The sequence below is a fragment of the Trifolium pratense genome, linkage group LG1, assembly GCF_020283565.1.
Source record: "Trifolium pratense cultivar HEN17-A07 linkage group LG1, ARS_RC_1.1, whole genome shotgun sequence".
In the NCBI taxonomy this organism is placed as follows: Eukaryota; Viridiplantae; Streptophyta; class Magnoliopsida; order Fabales; family Fabaceae; genus Trifolium; species Trifolium pratense.
In genome coordinates, this window is record NC_060059.1 from 12761927 (window position 1) to 12778791 (window position 16865).

General features: G+C 32.4%; 3 protein-coding genes across 7 annotated transcripts; 1 reads left to right on the forward strand and 2 right to left on the reverse strand.

Moving 5' to 3' along the window:
• Positions 1-1310: 1310 nt before the first annotated feature.
• On the reverse strand, positions 1311-4130 carry LOC123891880 (succinate dehydrogenase subunit 7B, mitochondrial-like). Its single transcript, XM_045941773.1, has 4 exons — positions 3979-4130; positions 3817-3885; positions 3292-3394; positions 1311-1544 (listed from the first exon to the last, which is right to left on the reverse strand). Exons 1-4 carry the CDS (start codon positions 4033-4035, stop codon positions 1486-1488), a joined length of 288 nt encoding a protein of 95 aa, XP_045797729.1. The 5' UTR covers positions 4036-4130; the 3' UTR covers positions 1311-1485.
• A 2582-nt stretch (positions 4131-6712) lies between these two features.
• On the reverse strand, positions 6713-12260 carry LOC123891954 (protein PXR1-like). Of its 5 annotated transcripts, XR_006803177.1 has the most exons (10): positions 12098-12260; positions 11747-11857; positions 11143-11439; positions 10910-10959; positions 10738-10790; positions 9480-10198; positions 9009-9074; positions 8775-8839; positions 7609-7737; positions 6715-7174 (listed from the first exon to the last, which is right to left on the reverse strand). XR_006803177.1 is itself a non-coding variant. In XM_045941837.1 (6 exons), the coding sequence occupies exons 3-6, from the start codon at positions 11373-11375 to the stop codon at positions 9809-9811; spliced, it is 726 nt and encodes a 241-aa protein (XP_045797793.1). In that variant the 5' UTR covers positions 11376-11439; positions 11747-11857; positions 12098-12260; the 3' UTR covers positions 9274-9808. The 5 variants fall into 5 exon arrangements, 1 of the variants encoding a protein (XP_045797793.1); XR_006803176.1 differs by lacking the exon at positions 11747-11857 and having other exon boundaries at positions 6713-7174; positions 7609-8839; XR_006803174.1 differs by lacking the exons at positions 8775-8839; positions 9009-9074 and having other exon boundaries at positions 6847-7174.
• A 1841-nt stretch (positions 12261-14101) lies between these two features.
• Positions 14102-16594, forward strand: LOC123892144 (protein DEHYDRATION-INDUCED 19 homolog 3-like). The gene is made up of 5 exons (XM_045941996.1): positions 14102-14367; positions 14669-14811; positions 15054-15131; positions 15314-15570; positions 16244-16594. Exons 1-5 carry the CDS (start codon positions 14289-14291, stop codon positions 16350-16352), a joined length of 666 nt encoding a protein of 221 aa, XP_045797952.1. The 5' UTR covers positions 14102-14288; the 3' UTR covers positions 16353-16594.
• Positions 16595-16865: the final 271 nt, after the last annotated feature.

Below are 16865 nucleotides of genomic sequence, written 5' to 3' on the forward strand. Positions count from 1 at the left end.
TTTGTTCTTAGTCTCTATAAAAAATTTCTGCAAAGTTTTGATCCTCAAATGTTTTCTGTCATGATTTTTTATCTGTGCTTTTCAGTCAATTTGTGTATATCATTCTAAATTTTATTTTTTTTTCTTCAGTTATGTTTAGTACATTATTATAATCTCTCTTGTAAAATTTTAAATTTTTTTAACAATGGATGAATTAAATATGAAATTTAAAATTTTTTGCGCTTAAAAATTCATAAATAATCCATCTTAAGTTAAAAAATTCTAAATTTTTGTGGGAGAGGTTCTTATAATATTATAAACATCAATACAAAAAAATATGAAAGTACACAAGAGTTGATTTAGAATTAGGGACCAAAACTGTGCCATAAAATATTTGAGGGACAAAAAATTGTTGAAATTTTTTATAAGTTTGAAAACAAAATTCGATATATTTATAAGGACCAAAATTTTATTTAACCCAAAAAAAATAGTCTATGAAATTAAGACAAAAATTGTATGTGTGTAAGTGTCTAGAAATTTTAGGGTCTTGCACCATTTTTTATTAATGATTGTTTCAACAAGAATTTAAATTTGGAATTCACCCTTAATTTTAAATAGATTATTAAAACCCGAGATTATGCAACAACGTTGATATTCAATGGTTTGGATTAAAAGTTGCCACGTGATTTTGTGGGGGACAAGAATTTCAATTTTTGTCATGTCTTTTAGCCCCCAGTTTGTCCGGTACCAGGAATAATTTTAAAATCAAACACAATACAACAGAAGTTGTCCTGTCCAATCCTTATTTATTTAGCGGATCAAACACACCCTAAGTGTTGAACTTGTTTTTTTAAAAAAGTGAAAACTATGAGTCCAGTTTCTTTATGAAAACATTTTATTTTAATTATTTGATGTTTTGTGTTAGTGTTACATGCTAATAAGATTCATTTTATTTTCATTCTTTTTTATGAGCTAACGAACCCAAAGCATGACATTTACTTAGAGAACCAAAATTCATTACAGTATTGAAATACAAACTAAACTTAGTAAAGCTTTGAAAGCAGAATGCCAGCTGAGATTGGCGTATGATTTTCTGGAAAAATTTGTCGCACAATCCACTACCTTGTCAATTTATCACATGAAAAAGAAACAAAAGGAATTGTTGAATAAAACGGTCATATTGAATCAAAAGATTCAAAAGTCAAAACCCACAACTACTCAGCCACTAGGTTTGGTCTAGTGGTGAGGGGTTCGTCGGGTAGTATGCAATTCCATCCTCAGCTTCATTGTAAACCCACAACTACTCTCTCAGCTATGTTGCTCACACTCACTTTTGATGGTAGAATGAGTTCCATATATATTTCAGATCTATAGTCACAAATTTATGATCTGGCAATCAATATTATAATCAGAACACGCAAATCTTGAACGGTGAAAAAACTACTCATGCACAAGAAATTTTGGGTTCAAACTTTTTCAGTTTATTCTAACATGACTATCATAACATTACTGTTTACGAGTTTCTTCTCTCACAGCTGCCTTGACATATATTTCATAAACGCATCCTGAAAAATCACAAAAAAGCATACAAGAACATTAAAGAAATGGAACAAGACAATTTCAAGAAAAGTTGTTGCACACTAAGTCACAGAAATTCAAATATAATCTAAATTAACACATTTTCTCATATTTAAACCACAATCTGGCAAGAAAATTTAGCGGCAGTTCCTATTCAAAGTATAATTGGTAATCTACAACGGTATAGGAACTAAAATGGTTGATATTAGACTAACACGAAAAGGTATTAACTATTGCTTACTTCATAGAAGTGATATAACCCAGATAAATAAAACAGAATACTCAGTCGATACTCAATTGTCAATTATGAATGCTGTTTTTATGTTATTAATAACATCTATTACTGACTATGTTGTAGGCAATGGCAAATACAGGAAAGGTGTCCATCAATGTGCAGTGACTGAGAATTCAAGAATTCAATTATAAGGTAAACTTTTTCTTAAAAAAAAAAAACAACATTTGAAACATGTTAACTGGCATTAAATACTAGATTATTCTGTCAAAGATGAAGTAGTGATTATACGGATACACTCATAAGTATCCAAACATTTGCCCTCTTAAAAGCTAGCTATAAAGGGGGAAGAACTAAACCACTTAAATACTCCACCGAACATCTCATACTACTTGATGTGGAACCAGGGCACCCCATAATACCCAAGTGCCATCATAGCTCCGTCCCTTAAAGCCGAAAATCTAGCACTTGCATCCTACAATACTTTATTCAGTCTTTTCAGCCAGACCCTCCAAAAGTAACCCATTCAGAGCCACCAACAACTGGCTCTCATAGCAATTGATAAGTATCCAAGCACTTGGAAACCATCCCTTAGAAACTAGCTATGAAGGGGGAAGAACCAAGTCACTTAAATACTCCACTGAGTATCTCATACTACTTGATGTGGGGCTTGGGCAACCCATAATAGTATAATACACAAGTCCCTATCATAGACCTTCAAAACCAACTAGATGTGATTTAAGTGATTATATAACCCAACATTAAAATTGCTAAGATATGAGGAAATTATCAATGCAGAAAGAAAACATACACAAGATATACTTGGTATGAAAAATGACCAATTGACTCAATCAGAAACTGGCCATGACAATATCCATGTATCAAGACCCCCCCTCTCAGGATTAAAGATAACTAGTGCACTTTTCGTGATCTACGAGATTCAGCAGCCCCAATTTATTTTTGAAGTAATCTTGTATCAGCAATTAAACTACAGAGGCATACGGGATTTCCAAATCAATAAGGATTTTGCTTATGCTAAAAATATTTTGTGGCCATGAACGCCCATAACTTTGAAAGATAATAGTGCACTTTTCGTGATCTACGAGATTCAGCAGCCCCAACTTATTTTTGAAGTAATCTTGTATCAGCAATTAAACTACAGAGGCACACGGGATTTTCAAATCAATAAGGATTTTGCTTATGCTAAAATTATTTTGGCCATGAACGCCTATAACTTTGGCCTACTCAAATGTTTTAGATTCAAATTTCAGACGGCTTTACAAAACTTTAGTAACAAACTAAAGCTTGGCTCAAACAAATAAAATATTCCAGCTCATTAAAAGTGATTTCACTTTTCAATCCTTGATTAAAGGGTAACAAACAAAGCACCCCTCATGGTTTCATTACTCTACATCAAAACCATTCAACTTCCTATCACAAATCACAAATACCCAAACCCACATTCATTTCATCAAAAGCAGAATTAAAAGACAGAAGCATACCGGCAACAACAACAATAGTTAAAACATCACCAACTTTTCTGAGCTTTTTCACACTCTGCTTATATGATTTGAATGGCTTGAGAGCTGAATCTTCTGCCAAGAGCTGCAACATAATCCAAGCAGTACAATTGAATGCAAAAACAAGTGATAAAAATATAACAGACAGATTGTGCATCTTAACATTGCAATATTGAAGTTAAATACCAAACTCTTCCGAGACAGGATTCGAAATTCACTTTTAGCATTTGTGACCGATAAAAGTAATTTTAGAACCATAAAAACAATTTTGACATATCTGCATGGTTCTTGATTAGAATTGTTTTTGCAATTTTTACTCTAAATTTGAATTTTAACCTCAAATTTATCACTCTTAATAAAAATCACTCATAACTCTAGATGTATATATATGATTAATGTGTTTAAGATTGAAAAATTGACAAGTTATTATAAGCTTAAATAAATGAAATAAATAATCTACAATCCCTAAATTATTTGAATTGAGGGAAAATTAAGCTTATGGCTTACAGCTTTTTCACGAAGACCGGGTTGAACATGGAATCGACGGCGCGAGAGGGGAACGGAGTCTTGAGTGTTCTGCTTTCGATTGAAGAGAGAAATTAATGAATCACAGATTATTATGATTACGATTGCATGTATAATTAAAAGAAAAAACGAAAAAATACATACCTGAGAGGTAGATCGAAAATGGGAAGCAAGGGTTGATTTGTTCAATAAGAATGCCATGGTTTCTTCTATTCTTTGATGATGGCGTAACAATGAAAATTGAAATGATATAGGGGCATTAGAATTGGAATTTCACATGGATTGTTATTTTTATTATTTTTTTTATTTTATTTTTACAAACACATAGATTTTAATTTGGCTTAATTAGACTATCGGTCCCTTAGAGATATTTTAGGGTTCACAATAGTCTCTTAAAGAAAAAAAGGTTCGGGTTGGTCCTTAATTTTTAAAATTTTAACAATTGGAATTTTTTGTTATATTTGAAGTTAAAATTTAACGGAAATGACCAATATGACAAACATACATGTCTTTAAGGGACCAATCCGGACTTTTTTTTAAGGGACCAATCCAAACTTTTTTTTCTTTAAGGGACTATTGTGAAACCTAAAATATTTTTAAGGGAACAGTAAACTAATTAAGCCTTATTATTATTATTATTATTATTATTATTATAAGTGGTAATTAATCTCTGTCAAAAAAAATTGTTGAATAAAATGAGTTCTTCACTCGAATAACTCCTAATTAAAATACGTGGAGTTACTAATACTACTAGTTTTTTTACTCAAATTTCATATATAATTATTTTACTAGGAAATCTCTCACTAAAGTGGCCTCCTCACAATAAGCATAAGTCTTAATGAATAATCCAAGGCTAAATTGATCATAAACCACTCTTCTTTAATAGATAAAAAGAAGAGAAAAGTTGTCACAACTAAGAAGAACAAGAGGAGAAGGGAAAATTGTTTTGTGGTATCTTGTTACTACTCTACTATATATTTGAACTACATCTTTCGCACGGGTGGATTTAATTCGAACTAATTTTTCAAAAATAATTGAAAACTAAATTAATGTTAAATGTACAATTGTAACAATAACCATTATATTAACGCTGGAAAGAAATTCCAATTAAGCAAAAAATTATCAAATACAATTGTAACAATAACCATTAGCATTTTCCATGAAGTGATTTTAACTCACTAGACTAAGCGTCTGTTTTGTTTTGGCGTTGGAAAACGGCAAACACGAGTTTGGTGCCTCGAAACGTGATTTCACCGTTTCTGTATTGTTTGGGTAAATGTAAAACGCAATTCTCTGCAACGTGATTCTCACCCTAGACGTGAGTTTTCTTGAAGCTAGAAAACCAAGCTTCTGTGTCAAAAAAGCGTGATTCTCAAATATTTAATTTTTGGTAGCATGTATTCTGACTAATTACCCCTTTATGACTGTTTGCAATGTGATTTTGGCTTTCTTCTATTCTATTTTAGAGTTGCTATGACATGAATTGTTATAAAACGGTTTACTGACTTTATAAAAAATAGAAATCGAATTTTTCAAAATTGGCAACGAAACAAATTATTGGCTGAGTCGCGTACTAGGTCGCTTTCTTTAAGACGTTTCGCGGAACTACTCGAAGAAGTGCACTGTAGTATATCAACCGCGAAGTCCCCAGGATAAAACAGCCGTTTTTCAAAGAAATACCGATAAACTACTGCACTGTAGTATCGGCCAGAATAACACCAAATATGGTACGAAATTTCGAACCACTCTATTGATATACGAATATCAATTCTACGGCTACAACCGTTCAAATTTTGAAATAACAAAATAATTTCGAAGAAGAAAAGAAAGAGAAGGAAAGAAGCAGTTTTCTCAGAATGCAGAGAAAAAGAAGTGAGTTTCAAACTGAAGAAATGAAGTGTATTTATAGGCAAGTAGGGAGCTGGAATCAGAGGATTTTAAGGAGCTGAATTTGCTCAGTCAAAATTCAAACGTGGCAAAAAATTAGGGACACGTATTTTTGACCGTTTAACAGAAAAAAAATATGTTCAGACTTGGTCTAAGCACATTTAACATGTGCGAATTAAGGGACACGCATTAAAAGAAATTTAAATTCAAAAATTTCTTTTTCTTAGTATTAAAAAATTAATATATCACCCAAGCCCAAGCCGAGCCGGACGGCGGCGACAGCGCGCGCGTGTGATATTCGACATTGTGTGCGGTCTCCCTTACTTACAAAAGTGGGTACCCCAAGGGCACACCCTTGGTTGCCACCTTGTGGTCTATAAACACTACCAAGTAGTGTGATCTTTCCAATGTGGGACTCAAAGAGTCTTTTTTCAATTCACACTATACATGGTTCTTACACTTGTGTTTATTTCAATACCAAGTTCCCTCCATAATTCTTCATCATGTTCCAACATGAATCATTTTGGGCAAAGGAAGGCGAGATGTGTCATGGCCGCTGCTGCATTTTTTTTGTGTGTGCTACAGTAACATCTCCAAGGTTAGGATGATATTGTGGGTCAAAACAGAATAAGAGATGGGCTTCAAAGACCAAAGGCCCATTGTATTTTTTGATGTCTTTCCATAAGAAATGGTTTGACCTTTTTAATTAAAAAATTACAAGTATAATACATTATGCATTTTAACCTAAAAGAACATAAATAATTAAAAAAAAATTGGACGGAAACATAAATAATTAAACTTAATAATACAATATAATTTTTTTGGTCTTTAATACAGTATTTTTTTTGGCCTTTAATATAATATAAATTTAAATATTAAATAATTATTATATATAAATTAAATTAAATCTAATTTTAAATACATGTGTAAGCCTAATTTGGTAATTATACATCTAAACTCAATTTTGACTCAAACTATCCAAACAACATGAAATATTAATAATCACTTTTATATTGATGTATCCAAACATAAATCAATTTTGTTCAACTCACTTTTAAGCAAAATCAATTCTATCAAACTCAATTATGTCAAAATCAATTCTTTCTCACTCAGAACCAAACACATACTAAGGTTAATCCGTAAAAAAAAAAGACTAAGAGATTACAATCAAATGCAAAGCAAAGAATATATCTTTGAGACACTTTGTATAAATTTCAATGTTTGTTATTCTCATCCTCATACACAGCTGCCCTTCCTCTCCTTCGTATGACAAATGGTTGTGGGGTGGTATTCTCTTCAGGCATATTCAGACCTTGATAAGTTTGATTTGCGAAAAATTCTGCTCCTGACTTAGCATCCCCTTTTATTAGAGTATTGCAGTTGTCGCGCAACTGTGATGCCTTCTCTGTTGTATTGGCTAAAGCAAGATCTTTTCTTTCTTCCTCAACATTTTCTGATGACATACAATACAAGAAAACAAATTTAGTTACCTCATGAAACAGACCAATCTTATGCTGTTTAGATGTTCCGATATGGTGGAAATGTGGAATCAGAATTGAATGTATTCCCGCAAGTGCAACTTATATAGTAAAACACCGTGTGGACATTTGATGTGTTGGGGCACAGGTTCAGATCGACAATACCCCTTTTTTCCACATTCAATATGTGAGTTCCGCCATTAGGCTCTTCGAAACCAAAAAATATATATTTGAACTGAATGTCTCTTAGGTAGCTTTCCTTTCCGGCGAACCGTCCAATAACCCAAAACAAATCTTCACTGAATCTTTTTCTTATTAAAATGGACCATTTTATATATGAAAAAGAAAAAAAAATCCCTAGTTGAAGTATCATTTTGTTGCTAACATAGAAGCAAGGAATATAAACTACCTTGATTTTCAAAATCTTTGACATATCCACCCTGTATGAATGACTTCTTCCTGGTTTCCGGCCTTTACTTGAGGGAGATTAATTAGATCTCCAAATCCCATTACACAGGCTCCTGTCCACTGGCTTCCCCTGGAAATCAAAGACAAAAGCATCAGAAATTGAGAAATGTGTATCATAATTCAAAAGCCTAGAAAAAAGTAAGATGTGTATTCACATGGTGCATTGGTATTGGCTTGGGACCTGGGAGTGTGCTCCTCTTGAGGTCTGAGATTCGATTCTCTCTGACGCTAATTTGGGTGGGCTAATTTAGCTTCTTCAAAAAAAAAAAAAGATGTGTATTCACATGAACTCAGCTATAGATGTCAATAAAGATGGATTGTACTAAATCTATCAGAAAAACATGTAGAGGCAGAAAAGTCAACTTTTTATTTAGAGATGTTTGGTTTTATGAAATCTACAAAACTTTAATATCATTGTAGAATAAAGCATGCAGAAGGCACGGCAATGTGTGATCGGTGAATCTAAAGGAAGAAAAATAAGAAACAAATGGTTTTCTACAAGGAATATGAAATATAAGGCATTTTAATTTTTAATGGGTGAGAGTAAGTGAAGTGAAGGTGTTTATGTGTGGAAATTTACAGCTTGGATATTCAACCATAACTGTTCAGAACAGAGACGGCAACCAGATTCAAAGTTTCGTCAAAACAGATTTTGTCATGTAGGAGTTAACAAGAAAAAATTGCATCTTAGCAGTTCATACAAAGTTAATCAAATAAGTTCCAAGCTTACTTCCTGGCAACAAATAGATAGAATATCCTTTTTATAGTTGCAGTTATATCCAATTACTAACATGATCGGTTATATCCAATTACAACATGTATAAATTTAACAACAAATTCAAAATAGAGGTCACATGAAAATCTGAGCAATCATTAGGAAATACACTATAAAATAGAAAATTTGTGATACATAGGTAGGAATCACTGTGACACGGTACATAGATCAGAAGCTGTGTATTTTGCTGCTGCAACACATTACAGGCACACTAATCAGAGCATAGTGATAATAAATATGTACAAATACACTATGCTACGACGCCAAAGAAGATGAAGATCGGCATATAAACTGTATGCACACAGAAAAGGGGAAAGAGAGAAACAAAGTACCTCCCATCTTGAAGCAGGAATATATGCTTGTTCTTCTCATACTCTACTACTTTTCCAGCATGAGACTGTTAATTGAGATACGAATAACTGATTAAGATAATTAATTGCAAAAGGATCGAAAACAAGTTTACTAGAACACGCAAAGAAAACACATGCATTTGTCCTGTTTTCAATATATTGTAAACTTGAATTTCAAAAAGGTAACTAACTACAATGACTGGGTAGAAAATGCACCTCATCCTTTTCTATAGTGGCATCAGCAATTGTTCTTACATCTTCATGCACATCAAAATGAAAAATCTGTACATACATATGAAAAATAGTAACGTTAATTTATGAAATGAATAAATTAAATCATTTAATTTACTTGCACTTTTGATCTTCATTTTTATAGCTTTGTTGATTTATAATTTTTTTTCTCTTATTTCTATTAATGAAATATGGTCATCTAATTTATGAAATTGCATAAATTTTCCAAATTTTGAATTTATTTTAGCTGATGTAACATATTGAATAATGAGTTTGCAAGTCACTTGGGTGATATTTTTTTCAACTGCATATATATTCATTCTTTCAAATTGGTATATCCCAACAAAATACCAATGATTTTTTTTACTAAGATATCGATGATACTATATTAAGATCTCAATACTATATATTTCCTTAGACAAAAAGAAGAATAAAATTCCACATTCAATATCTTACTTCTTCTATCTCTTCAATCTTGGATTTACATTATATCATCCATGGGAAAGAAGCAAAGTGAACTGCCTCTGATAGAGACTACCATGATTTTCAGTCAAAATTCAGCCAACCATATTTCATGGGGGGATGCCATCCATGATGCGATCCAATTTCCAAGTTTCCCTAGACACCATGACCATGGCTTGGGAAATATCATAAAACATGACTAGAAATTGCTTTCAAGTTTCCACCAACAAAAATCAACAAAATATCAATAAGATCCCTTCACTACAGCTTTTGATAAATTATGTACTTTCGACTTAAAAAATGTTCTCCAGATCCAAGCACCTTTAAGAAGATTTTTCACTTTGATTCTGGCCTGTTGTATCCTGAAGAGAAGAATTTGGAGTTACCACTGAACCCTTACTTTCTTCATCTAATTCTGGCTTTGACTTGAGAGAATTATCCTTGCCTCCACTCGTGTTACTTGGTGCAGATATATTTTGGGGTTCTTTCGCTTCGCCAGTTACCTGATTTGTGTCTATGTTACTGCTTGATTGCTTCTTTGTTACAACAGCAATCTCCTTCACAATCTCTTCAAGTTTGTCAAGTCTTTCTTTCACCTCTGATAGCTGAGCATCAGATTTTGCTTCATTTTCCTCGGGGGGATTTAGTTCCAGTTCTTTTTCTCTTTCCTTTGCTTCTTCTTCTTCCTTCTTTTTCTTTTTCTCCTCCACTTCCTATGAAGTGATTTGGATAAAAGCCATTAACAACAAGGAAAATCAACCCCAAGAAAATGACAGTATTCTTAATCTGAGTATTCAGACGCATGCAAGGTCAAATGGATATACAGATAAACAACGACCCTTTTATTCACAAAGTTCCAGCAAGAAACACGTCCAGCAACAAAAAACGGAAATATAATTCGGGACATATTATACGCCTAATAAAAAGTATTATTAAAAAAGCAGCACCCATCTCATGAGTTCAGTAACTATACACCAAAAATTAAATAGATTTTATTTAGAAGCATCTCGGAAATGATTTACACCCAACTGGTAAAATATGTTATGCTGAAGTTACAAATCTTAAGTGTTTCATAAAGAGTACATTAAGATGGATCCCTAAACTGATATGATCAAATACGAAGATACATAAGTGATAAGATGTGCAAACATAACGTTGCATCTTACCAACATCTTTATACTGCACAACAAATTCACTTTTACATTACAATTATTACAATACCATTACAAAGGGGAACAAAACTTTTACTTACCCCTTCCATTCTTCTTATTTCATTACGAGCATACTGCGCCACCAAATATACAGCTGTAGTAGTAAAGAGAAAAAAAAATGTAGTTAGATGTTAGCAGTAGACTTTTTTTCAGAAAAACTGCGAATAATAATAAGTTCACTGTTGGAGAAAAACTTCAAATATGCTATCATACCCAAGGAAGGCATGCAGGCAAAAAAAAATTGCACAAGATGAAAATCAAACCTGATCAAGAAAGACAGAGATGCAAAGTAAGAATTTCTATTTATATTTTTGGTTATCTATAAACATAAAAATTGTAAACAAATATCGGAGGGTTATTTGATCATAAATATTAAAAAAATAGTTGAAGATTCTGGGTAGTGTGAAGTTCAACGAAACACAGGAGATGAAAAGAGAGATAAATACCCAAACTTTTTCTTCTTTGGGGGATCGGTGAAAAGGATCTTGGCGGCAGTAATCATGTCGAGATTTTCGAGCTGCTGATAGCGTTCATCGGTGATGATGTCCTTGTTGTTGTTATTGTTTTTTGCCGAAGTGCAAAAGGAACTTCTCTGGGCAGATTTGTTGCATATTGATGATGTTGGAAAAAGCTTGAATTGCACAAAGAAGCGTAACCACCTTCCTCCGCTGCCAGACATACTCTTTTCACTTTAAAAGTTCCAGTTCGTTTTTTATCATTTCACTGGAGCAATGTTGTTAAACCTGGACCAGACAACAGATCGGTCAGAAACATTGGGTCGTAAATCATAGGTCAAATCAAAGGATTCAAAAAATATTTAACTTTATAGTTGTTATTTTAAATAATCATGCCATACCTTAAACCTCACTTAAATTCTAGAATTTGTATATGTTAACTTAAATAATGATTTTGAATGCAAAATGAGTATTGTTTGAGAATACAATTGATACACAGAATTTCTTTCAAGCATTTAAACAAACAATTGATATACTCATTTGAGAATCAGAATACAATTGATATACAAAATTTGTTTCAGCTTGTGTTTGATACCGTTTAGCATCTGAATTGTGAACCTCCTTGTTTGAGACTTATGTAGTTCTTCATCTTCTCATATTGACACTAGAGCACATGTGTTGACAAATTCAACCACAATGCGGTTCTCTGCCAATGTAGTAGCACCAGCACATTAAATTAAAACAAGTAGCACATTATTCAATTTTTTCAAATTATTATCGGTGTTAACGTGTCAGTTTCTAATGAGCAAATAAATAAAATAAAAATGTGTTGTTCAAACAAGGCGTAACAGTGAGAATGAAAATTGAAATGATATAGGGGCATTAGAATTGGAATTTGACATAGCATGAATTACAGCGATAGAATTTAAGAATAGGGTTGACTGACCTGCGATGAGATGATGCGACTTTGTTTGTTTGGGAATGATTGAACACAACCTACAATGATGAAAATGGAACCCACAGAGGAGAAGAAGAAATTAAAGTTGCAGGACTGACTGAATTTTGAAGAAAGAAGGAGAGAGAAGCAGTTTTCGTCTTTCTTCCGTATATACCCCTCTATTATATTCTGTCAAAAAACAAAATGAGTGAAATCTCAAATACATGAATTTTCAAAATTCGTCAAATATTCTTCTGAAATTTGAAAATAGATAAATATTTTTTTGAAATTATAAAACGTCAATTAAATTGTTCCATGATCCGTTTATTACGTCTATTTTGAGGAGAAAAAGATATGAAAAGATGGATGAGACAAGAATTGATAAAGAGTGTGATGTTGGTGATTGATGTTTTTTGTCTCATTCTGAATCTGATGACTCATGTTGATCTATTGGGTAGTTAGAACATCATGGTTATAATTTTGAAAGCAATGATAATGATGACAATGATGATTCACGTGATGATAGTTTTATTGTTTTGGTTCCTTGTTATTCACCTGATTGCAATGAGGTTAAATGATCAAATAATGTGCTTCTAAAGGCTCAAAATAGACGGAGTAAACGGAGCAGGAGACAATTTGATTGACATTTTACAATTTTCTGGGAGTATTTGCCTATTTCCAAATTTTACGGGGTATTTGACGAATTTTGAAATTCCAGGGGGTATTTGGCATTTCACTCAAAACAAAATCTTATTAGAAAAAATATGATTCAAAATTCGAACATGTTAGTCATAGGAAGTATGGTTCTGAAAGTGACTTCGGGATCCTAGTAATTACTAGAAAAACAAAATCTTATTCTGTTAAAAAGAAACAACTTATTATAAATTTTCATTGAATCAATATTGTCATTCTAATCGGGCAGTTCAAGTGGAAAGAATTCTAATCTGATGGAGCTTAACCAAACCACCCCTTAATTGATTTCTCTATAGCTGAGCTAACAAAAAACGTTGGATTTCCTGTGAAGTTATTTGAAAAATTTGTTGTCACTTGATTCCCTTTAAGAATACCATATCATAAATTTGAAGTTTCCAAACGTAACGGTGACTAATTTTCACCAGTTACTTAAACTGTTGTTACTTAACTCAGTTTGATACAAAAGATATGCAACTCCATTTATAAATCCTATAACCTCACAAAAACGTCCATTTTATAGCATGAATTGTAATCCCTCACCATAACATAAAGACATATATATATTTTTTTTTTCATAAGTTTACATAATAAATATATAGACAGACACGGAACACGCCCTGTTTGACCACTAGTAAATATAAAATTTCTATCACTTAACGATAATTAATTTTTTTTGTAAAAAAAAATGATAATCAATATTTTAAAATCATAGTTAACTATCATGAAAACTGTCCAAAAAAAAGTTAACTATCATGAAAAAAAAAATTCATGATTAATCATCTATTTCTAAAAAAAAAATGGGTCGGTAATTTAAGCTTGGACCGTGAGATAAATAAAATATAATAAAAAATTATTTCTACAATAAATTACTCACAAGTTTGTTTTTTTTTTCGCCCTCCTAAAATGCAACTTGCTCTAAACTCTTTAAAAAGCTTCACTTCCCAGAAATTGACAAATTGACTCCCATTTATTTATTTATTTATTTTGGAACGACTCTCATTTATTTTTGAGCTAATTACTTTACTCAACTTTCCAGCTTGAACTTTTGGATGTTTCTTAATGGTGACGTGTGAAGTCCTTGAAATGGAAGACAAAAATAAATTAAGGAGAATGTTAACATTCGCACCAAAGACACATGTTAAGGAAATAAAAATAGAAAGTATTAAATGTTGAAGCATTAAATTTTAACTTTTTAAGTATTAAATTTTTTATATTATTAAATGTTAAATTTATATATTAAGATACCTTAACATGTGTCTTATATGCACATGTTAACAACACCCTTTTTAAAACAAAAAAGAAAAAAAGAAAAGATATAAATGAATGGAGGAAGAGAAATGCAGTGGTTACTTTTACCCTTTCTCGTTTGGTAGGGTGAAATTCGTCATCTCCTTCTTCTTCTTCTCTTCTTCCTCTCTGGTTCTTCCTTCCTCTCTCTCTCTCCTCTCTCTCACTCTCTCACTTCCTCATCACAATCCAAAAACCCTAATCCTCTCAGATCACAATCATGGACTCTGATTCCTCTTGGACTGCTCGTCTCTCTTCCGCCTCTAGACGTTATCAAGCCGCTCTTCAATCTCGATCAGGTTCTTCTTCTTCTTCTTCTCTCCTTCGCGTTTCCCCAATTTTCGTAAATTGTTTAGCTTCACAGATTCTACCTCAGTTACAACTACGACCAAGTTAGGTTGATTTCGAATTGTAAATGTTTTGATTTCTTTATATTCCAACAATTAATTTATAATTGGGATTTTAGATCTATCACTGCAATTTTTAAATTTTATGGCTTTAATTAAGTCAAGATTTTTACCGAATCATTAAATTTTATGGCTTTAATGTTTTTTATGTGCAAGTATTTGTGTTTATTGATGTGAGGTTATGAAAATGTAGATATGTTTATGGGTTTCGATGAAAACGAAGCGGACGAAGATATTAGGGAAGAGTTTCTGTGTCCATTTTGTTCTGAGTATTTTGATATTGTTGGATTGTGTTGCCACATTGATGAAGAGCATCCAATGGAGGCAAAAAATGGGGTATGTATACTTTTGTTTGCCTTCTGTTATTGTTCCATGTAGCAGTAGCTTACAATGTTTTCAGAATTCGCGCTTTCAGAGATGCTTAATTAGTGCAGACAAGTTTTTGTTTGTCTGTTTATATATAGGTGAAATCAATATTATGTTACAATGTTTACATTTGAAAAATGTGATTTTTTGTTTTTTTAGTTAGAGAAATCAAAGGTCTTTATTTTTTTGGATTACAACATTTCTGTGTGCAGGTATGTCCAGTTTGTGCATTGAGGGTGGGGGTTGATATGGTCGCGCACATAACCCTACAACATGGAAGTATATTTAAGATATCCTTTTTTTCTCCGCCAACTAGTTTTTAGCATTTAACTAATCAAGTTTTTTACAATATGGAACATGTTCCATTCCCATGAAGCTTGCTTATTTTAATGTAATTCAAAATTAAGATAAAAAGGATTTTATGTTGAACCAGTACTCTATTACTTGGTTGAATTCCTTAACAAAGGAATACATGCAGCGCAAGAGGAAATCGCGTAAAGGTGGATCATATTCAACGCTTTCTTTATTGAGGAAGGAGCTGAGAGAAGGAAATTTACAATCCCTTTTTGGTGGGTCTCCATGTATAGTGTCCTCGTCTAATGTAGCGCCTGATCCGCTGCTGGATTCATTTATATCGCCTTTAGGTCATGAATCTGTGAGTTCTCAGTCTCACGCACATAATGAGACAAGATCATCCAAGAAAATCTCAGATGAGACTGTATCAAAAAGGTATTGCTTTTCAATTTTCAATTTCTGTAACAAATTGCCATTTCCACTTCATGGAGTTCGACTCAATGTTTCACAAGTTTTCCTGAATGAGTTGATGTGTTTGATATTGTGCCCACCTATTGTCAGAATACTATATATTGTTTTTTTTATAAGTGTATGAAATTTTCAAATTTGGTTATAGTATTGCAATATTCTTATATAAGATTGTATTCATTGTAATGATTTTATGAACTTATCACTTCTCTCGCACACTGGAGTCCTGAATAGACTCATTTCACTGTTTCTGGTACTAATGTTTGCAAAACAGGAAAAAAGTGAAAACATTGGACAGTTTTTGCAATTAAAAGTGAAAAGAGAAAACATTTCATCAAACTAAACAGACTTTAAGAGACTTGTTTTCTCACTATTAGTACCAACTGTGTGATGTTCGCATGTTTAATTTATCTGAATTTAGTTAAAGGCTTATTGCTTCTAACTTAATCAATTGACCATTTTATTTGCTTTATATAAATTTGTTTCACTGATTATTTTTTCATGAATGTTTTTGTGTTTGTAAGTTGTAACCTTTCACCTGGCCAATCAATTTATGTATTGTTCCTTGCTAAGGGTATAATTTTCTAACATGAGTTCTATTGTATCCTGGGTTTCTAACAAGTCTACTTTTTCTGTTCAGCCATGTGGAGACACCAACCATGTCAGTTAAGGACAAGGAGGAGAAGACGAAAAGATGCGAGTTTGTTCAAGGGCTGTTGATGTCCACCATACTTGATGATGATTTATGAAAAGAAATTCATCAAGATGGGATGCTTCGGTGACAGGCTAATTCACAGATGCAATCTGCAATCTGTGGTTTGTTCACTGAAGTTGATGTATGTGATCCGAGTGGAATAATAAAGAGTAGAAAATTAATGTAATTTATGTTGTATGTGTACTTATGTTCTTAGCTCAAGAGTTTCATATCGTATCCTTAATTCCAAATCATAAAGCTTATAAAGAAATAGATAAAGTTCCTTTCCCGCTGCAACTTATTTTTTGCCTTATGCTTAGAATTTTTATGCCTCTGAATTCCCAGGCAAATGTGCTCTTTATACAAAAATAAACAAAGAAATCTCAAGATCAAAATTTCATGCTGAAAAATTACATGCCTGGTCTGATGAGAAAAATGAATGCATATTGGCTTTCTTTCTTAATTTCATGCTGAAAAAACAATATCTGTCACCACGTCACTACTGCTGGTTTGCATAGAAGGAACAACTTCTACATTCTGGGAATAGTATGAGGGGAAATCATGATCT

Excerpts from the sequence above, each read along its gene's own strand:
- LOC123891880 (XM_045941773.1), bottom strand. The coding sequence starts at position 4,035 with ATGGCATTCTTATTGAACAAATCAACCCTTGCTTCCCATTTTCGATCT. Across the intron at positions 3,886-3,978 it reads ATTTTCGATCTACCTCTCAG|AACACTCAAGACTCCGTTCC; the intron begins GTATGTATTTTT and ends AATCGAAAGCAG. Across the intron at positions 1,545-3,291 it reads AACTATTGTTGTTGTTGCCG|GATGCGTTTATGAAATATAT; the intron begins GTATGCTTCTGT and ends GTGATTTTTCAG.
- LOC123891954 (XM_045941837.1), bottom strand. The coding sequence starts at position 11,375 with ATGTCTGGCAGCGGAGGAAGGTGGTTACGCTTCTTTGTGCAATTCAAG. Across the intron at positions 10,960-11,142 it reads CCAAAGAAGAAAAAGTTTGG|GTTTGATTTTCATCTTGTGC; the intron begins GTATTTATCTCT and ends TTTCTTGATCAG. Across the intron at positions 10,199-10,737 it reads AAATAAGAAGAATGGAAGGG|GAAGTGGAGGAGAAAAAGAA; the intron begins GTAAGTAAAAGT and ends ATCACTTCATAG.
- LOC123892144 (XM_045941996.1), top strand. The coding sequence starts at position 14,289 with ATGGACTCTGATTCCTCTTGGACTGCTCGTCTCTCTTCCGCCTCTAGA. Across the intron at positions 14,368-14,668 it reads CGCTCTTCAATCTCGATCAG|ATATGTTTATGGGTTTCGAT; the intron begins GTTCTTCTTCTT and ends ATGAAAATGTAG. Across the intron at positions 14,812-15,053 it reads CAATGGAGGCAAAAAATGGG|GTATGTCCAGTTTGTGCATT; the intron begins GTATGTATACTT and ends TTCTGTGTGCAG.